Source organism: Pinus tabuliformis, chromosome 2_2, assembly GCF_031772625.1.
Source record: "Pinus tabuliformis cultivar Carrire ecotype Pingquan chromosome 2_2, CPIR1, whole genome shotgun sequence".
Taxonomy (NCBI): Eukaryota; Viridiplantae; Streptophyta; class Pinopsida; order Pinales; family Pinaceae; genus Pinus; species Pinus tabuliformis.
This window is the reverse complement of record NC_142300.1, coordinates 998,324,986-998,330,985: the sequence shown is the minus strand read 5'-3', so window position 1 is coordinate 998,330,985 and position 6,000 is coordinate 998,324,986. Positions and strand designations below refer to the sequence as shown.

General features: G+C 34.6%; 1 protein-coding gene across 1 annotated transcript in view; it reads right to left on the bottom strand.

The window, feature by feature from the left end:
• Positions 1–1,744: 1,744 nt before the first annotated feature.
• Positions 1,745–6,000, bottom strand: part of LOC149196717 (uncharacterized) — a 34,130-nt gene continuing 29,874 nt past the window's right edge. The window contains exon 4 of the mRNA XM_089408401.1: positions 1,745–2,070. Coding sequence (XP_089264527.1) covers positions 1,745–2,070 — 326 coding nt within the window. The remainder of the gene's footprint in view (positions 2,071–6,000) is intronic.

Here is a 6,000-nt window from a genome sequence, read left to right as displayed (position 1 = left end):
TTTTCAAAATTAGATCAAGAGGTCATTTTGTAAAATTGACTCTAGATACATTTTGTATTTAGACGACTTTCGTGGATAACTGGCAAAAATAAAGGTTGGTACCCATGTATCTCGGTGAATGAGAGCTCATCCATAGAATAACTAGTAGTTTAGTTATTGCTTGGTGGATGAGAGCTCATCCATAGAATGACTAGCAGTTCAGTTATTGCAAACAGGTGATTGATCGTGTCTAAAGTAACAATTTTGAAAGATCGAGTGGTGTAAAACTCAATATGGATGGTTGTCGAGAGAGTTTGGTAATTGTGGATCTAGGGAAGGATCCCTCATTTGTTGAAGATGCGGAAGTTGTCTTCTTGTGAGGTTATGCGACAACTTGGGATGATGTTTAGCAATTGACTTTGGGAGATCTGTGATTTGGGAGTTTGAGAGTGGGACTCGAGAATATAGTTTGTCGAGTACACCTTTACGAGGGTTATGAGACAACTTGATGGAGTTCGCTCTATGCGATTTTGAAGATGTTTAAAGAAGCTAATGAAGACTTTGTAGACATGAAGATCAAAGACAAGTACTCGTTAAGGGAGGGACTTGGAGATTTAACTCCTACTTGTCTTGTGCATATTGATTGATGTTCCTCATCATTAAATGTATTTGTTAATTAGTTGGATGAGATATTTAGTCCAACTAAAATAGTTCCTAGATTAGTGTTTGGTTGAGAGATTTTCTCAACTAAGTGATTATGTGGTTAAGATAGAATTTCTATCTTCAATTAATAATTGATATATTTATATGTGTAATTAATTTAATGCAAAATAAATTTTAAAGTGCAATTAATTTTATTAAAAATTATATATCGAAATTATATACGAAAAAATTATTTAATTCTTTAAAATATAATTTATTATTTATATATATATATATATATATATATATATATATTATTGGGTATAAAATTACAATATTGTTAATTTTTATTTAAAAAGATATTTATGATTTATTTTTATTCATTTATATAATATTATATAAAATTTATTTGATTTATATCATATGGATTTGACTAAAAGTAACGTCACAAATTCAAAAAGAAATTACACATATCGTTTAATGGTTAATATAAGTTAGAAAATGGAAAACCCAAATCATTATATATGCCACACAAATACATTTTAACTGATAAATTATGTGTTTTATTATGGTTGTGATAATAAGCTGGAAAATGAACACTCTAATTATTGAAGAAAGTACTGAAAGAGAATATGTAATGTACGACTGATTTATTTATTTTTGGCATATTATAATAAATTATTTATATAAACCAAGAGCAATTTTATGATATTGAAAGAGAATGTGTAATGTATAACAAGTTATAATTTTTTTTTATTGCATATCAGTATAAATTATTTATATAAAGCAATGGCAATTTCAGGATAGATACATGTCAGAGCGATCAGGATAGATACATGTCAGAGCGATCAGGATAGATACATGTCAGAGTGATATACATTGATATCTAATCATTTAATAAATATAAATTAATATAAATGAATATAGGTTTAGAGTTAAAATGAATTTACACTATTTTTAATTTTTTTATAAAGAAAATGTATCTACATTTAAACTTTGTATTATTCAATGCATCGTATTTACTAATATGGCAAGGCATATAAACAAATAGCATTAAAATACTACATTTTTTAGTAGCATTACCTATATTAAGATATTGAAGCATTGGATAAGCATTATTGAGTTATGTAGCTAATTGGTAGAGGCCATAAAAGCGTTTATGTGTGTTGTTGGGAGGAAAAGCAAATAACCAATGCCTTGCTTTATCCCAAACAATGAACATAGCAACAACTCCCCCAAATCCAATCCCAACTCCCATTGATAATGCTATCAAAGACACTTTTTCATCTACATGGCTCCACCATTTGCTTTTAGTATCAATGTCAATGTCATCACCTCCATCAAGGGTTTTCTTTGGCCTGTCCTTCTCATCACATGGTGGAAGAGGAAACCCACATAAGCACTTATTCCTTTGAAATGAAGACTCATTAAAAGTGTAAAATTGTGTCCCTATTGGAATTGGCCCACAAAGGTTATTAGATGAAACATTTAAGTAAGCCAAAAATGATAATTTAGACAGCTGAGGAGGAATTCTTCCAATCAATTTATTTTTTGACAAGTCCAATTGCTCCAAAATAAATATCTCACTAAAACTTGCAGGGATTTTTCCTTCCAGTTGGTTCTAGATAGATTTAGCAGCCACAAGTTACTCATATTTCCTATGCTTATAGGAATTTCTCCTGAAAGATTATTGCTAGACAAATCAAATATACCATTTTTATATGAGAAATAAAAAAAATTATACTCAATCCCTTTTATGTATTCTTTAATTTGATTAGAATAGAGAGTGTTTTCTCCAAAATCTTCATTTCTTATAAATCCTTGGAGTTTTTCAAGATCATATGGTATTCTTCCATTAAAATTATTGTTGGATAAATCCAACAAAAACAAGTTGGTGAAATTTGTGATCCATCGAGGAATACTACCATCGAGATTATTATAAACAAGACATAAAATTCTTAATTCATTGAAATTTGCAAAGTATGAAGGAAGCTTTCCAACGAACCTGTTTATCCTTAAATCTAATATTTGGAGCCCCATACAATTGGCCCAAGATGATGATAGAGTCCCAGAAAAGTTGTTAGAATGAGCTAAAAAAAAAAGTAAAGAATTGTTGATGCACATTGCAGGAATAGTCCCATCTAGATTATTTCATGATAGAGATACACCGACAAGTGAATATAAACTAGTAATACTTTCTGTGATATTGCCAGAAAAACTGTTATTAGCTATGTGTAGAAATTGAAGAGCTTTTAATTGATTTATGCTATATGGGATTTTCCCAATGAAGTTGTTTGAATCCAAATATAAATGTTGCAATGATTAAAGCTTTATTATAGCTCTTGGAAATGGTCCTGTGAGATTGTTGTTTGAGAGATAATTTTTTTTTTTTTTTAAATCGACAATGGATTTAGGAATGCCCCCAGTGAGCTTATTATTACTCAAACCTAGTGCAATCAATTGACTCAAATTTAAAAGGGCTATAGGAATGTTACCAGTTAACATGGTTGAAGAAAGATATAATTCAGTTAATTGAGTCAAATTGAGAATAGTTTTAAAGATGTTGTTTGTAAGTTTAATTTTAGAAAGATATAAGAAGATCAAGTTGTCCAAATTGGCAATGCCTTCTGGTATTTTAGTGAGATTATTGAAAGACAGATCTAAATGTGTCAACTTGGTCAAATTAGCAATGCTTTTAGGTATGTTAACGATATTGTTATTAGATAAATCTAAATAGGTAACTTGGTCAAACTGGCAATGGAGTTAGGTATGTTAATGAGATTGTTATGAGATAGATCTAAGTAGGTTAACTTAGTCAAATTGGCTATGGAGTTAGGTATGCTCCCTATGAGGGTTTTCTTTTTCTTAAGAGAAACAGGGGAGAGAGGAAGCCTCCTTATTTGAGAAAGAATAAAATTAGAAATGCCACGACCAGAAATGCGTAGTTGTGTAAGCTGTGTCAAATTACCGAACTGAAGTGGTATTTGGCCAGAGAAGTGATTGTCGTTGAGATCCAGATACTCTAGTTTGTGCAGCAGCCCCAACACAACTAGAATAGAGCCATTCAACAAATTATAGCTGAGATCAAGTGCTCGCAACGCTTTAAGCTGACCAAACTGTAGGAATTTACAGGGTAAGTTCCTCAGACAGAACACCAAAGGACACCGCTCACAAATAGATCACAGATCAATACACTAGTATTTTTTACGTGGTTAAAACCCTCAAAGAGGGAAACAGTCCATGACCTAAGCCAACACGGCCACTTCAGGCAATTTATTAATAAAAGAATGAAAATTTACATAAGCTTCTCTCATGAATGGGTTAACCTACAAATGACCCTCCATGCTCTTTAAATAGAGATCATGGACCAATCGGGTGTTAAGCCACGGATCAAGTGTCGGTAATACCGAGGAGAGAATGAACCGTCGATCACTACATATCGTGACCATCGGATTGTAAGTTACAAAAATACATAGTAAAGAAACACACTTTACCTAACTCTACACTAGACCAAGTTATACTTAACTATTTCCTATGTGTCGGAATATCCTAACATCCCCCCTTAAGAACAACTTGGGATAGGATTGAAGAACTTAAAAATATGACACAATAGGAGAAGGAAGGAGGCACTAAAGCCTATCCCCCCTTAGTGACAACTTCCTGAACTCCAATCATAAATAGAAGTTTAGTAAACTTCGCCTCTGTGAGAGCCTTTGTAAAGATGTCTACAACTTGATCATCTGTTGAACAATATTGCACTTTAAGAACATGGTCGTGAATGAGCTTTCTGATGAAGTGCATGTGCAGTTCAATGTGTTTGCTGCGCTGATGTTGGACTGGATCTTTGCATAGTTGAATGGCACTTTGATTATCACACCAAAGTGTAGTCGGATGCTGATGTTGAAAGCCAAACTCTGACAGGATTTGACGAAGCCACAAGGCTTCCTTACTAGATTCTACGGCACCACAATACTCTGCTTCTGCTGAAGAAAGAGAAATGGCAACTTGTTTCTTGCAAGACCATGTAATAGGTCCTGAACCAAGAGTGAACACATAACCTGCAGGAGACTTCCGATCATTAGGGTCACCAGCCCAATTGGAATCAGTGAAACCAACCAATAGAGGAGCTGCTTCGGCACTGTAATGAATCCCAAACTGAACTGTACCTCGAACATAACGCAGTATTATTTTAGCTGCTTTCCAATGACTTTCATGTGGGTTTTGCATAAACCGAGCAACAAGGCCAACGGCAAAGGAAAGGTCAGGACGAGTATGGGTTAGATACAAAATTTTTCCTACAAGTTGACGGTATAAGGTAGCATCAACTTCAGGAGAAGTACAACTGACTGAAAGTTTGACTCCAGACTGAAAGGGAGAAGGGGCTGGCTTACAGTCTTCCATGTGAAAATGGCGTAGAATATCACAGCCATACTTGGACTGGGAAAGAGAAATACCTTCCTTGGATTGCAAGACTTGAAGACCAAGAAAATAATGTAAGTGTCTTAAGTCTATCAGTTCAAACTTCCTTTTAAGGCTAGACTTCACATGGTTTATAAGGTTGGGATCACTACCAGTCAGGATAAGATCATCAACATAAAGAACAAGAATGACAAGAGACTTTCCCACTTTCTTGGTGTAGACAGTATTGTCAGAATGACACCTAGAAAAGCCATTTTCTAAAAGAAAGTTATCCATTTTGGCATACCAAGTTCGAGGAGCTTGCTTGAGACCATAAAGGGATTTCTTAAGCCGACATACAAGGCTGGAGTCTGTTTGTATAAAGCCAATAGGTTGTTCCATATAGATTTCTTCATGCAAGTCCCCATGCAAGAAGGCAGATTTAACATCCATCTGATGGACTTCCCATTTGAAAGAGGCAGCAAGGGAAAGAACAAGGTGGATAGAGTTCATTTTGGCAACAGGGGAGAAGGTTTCAGTGTAGTCAATGCCTTCAACTTGTGAAAAACCCTTAGCAACAAGACGAGCTTTATGTTTATCAACTTTCCCATCTGGTCCATACTTGATTCTATAAACCCATTTGCATCTAACAAGTTTTCGTCCCTTCGGTAGAGGAACAAGATCCCATGTATCATTTGCTAATAATGAATGATATTCTTCATTCATAGTTGCTTCCCAATCTGGATGGCCTGAAGCTTCTGCAAAGGTGTCAGGATCATAATTCACTGAAGCTTGAGCCAGTAAAGAAGAGGCTCTATCAAACTGAGAACGTGTATGTCGCTAATCTCTAGGATCACCGACAAGATCACCTGCTGCATCCCGAGTAGCACGAACCCATTTTGGAAGTTGAGGAGCTGAAGGCGGATCTTGAGAAGGTGGGGGAGGATTTTCATCCTCGCTTTCATCATATGAAGAAGACAT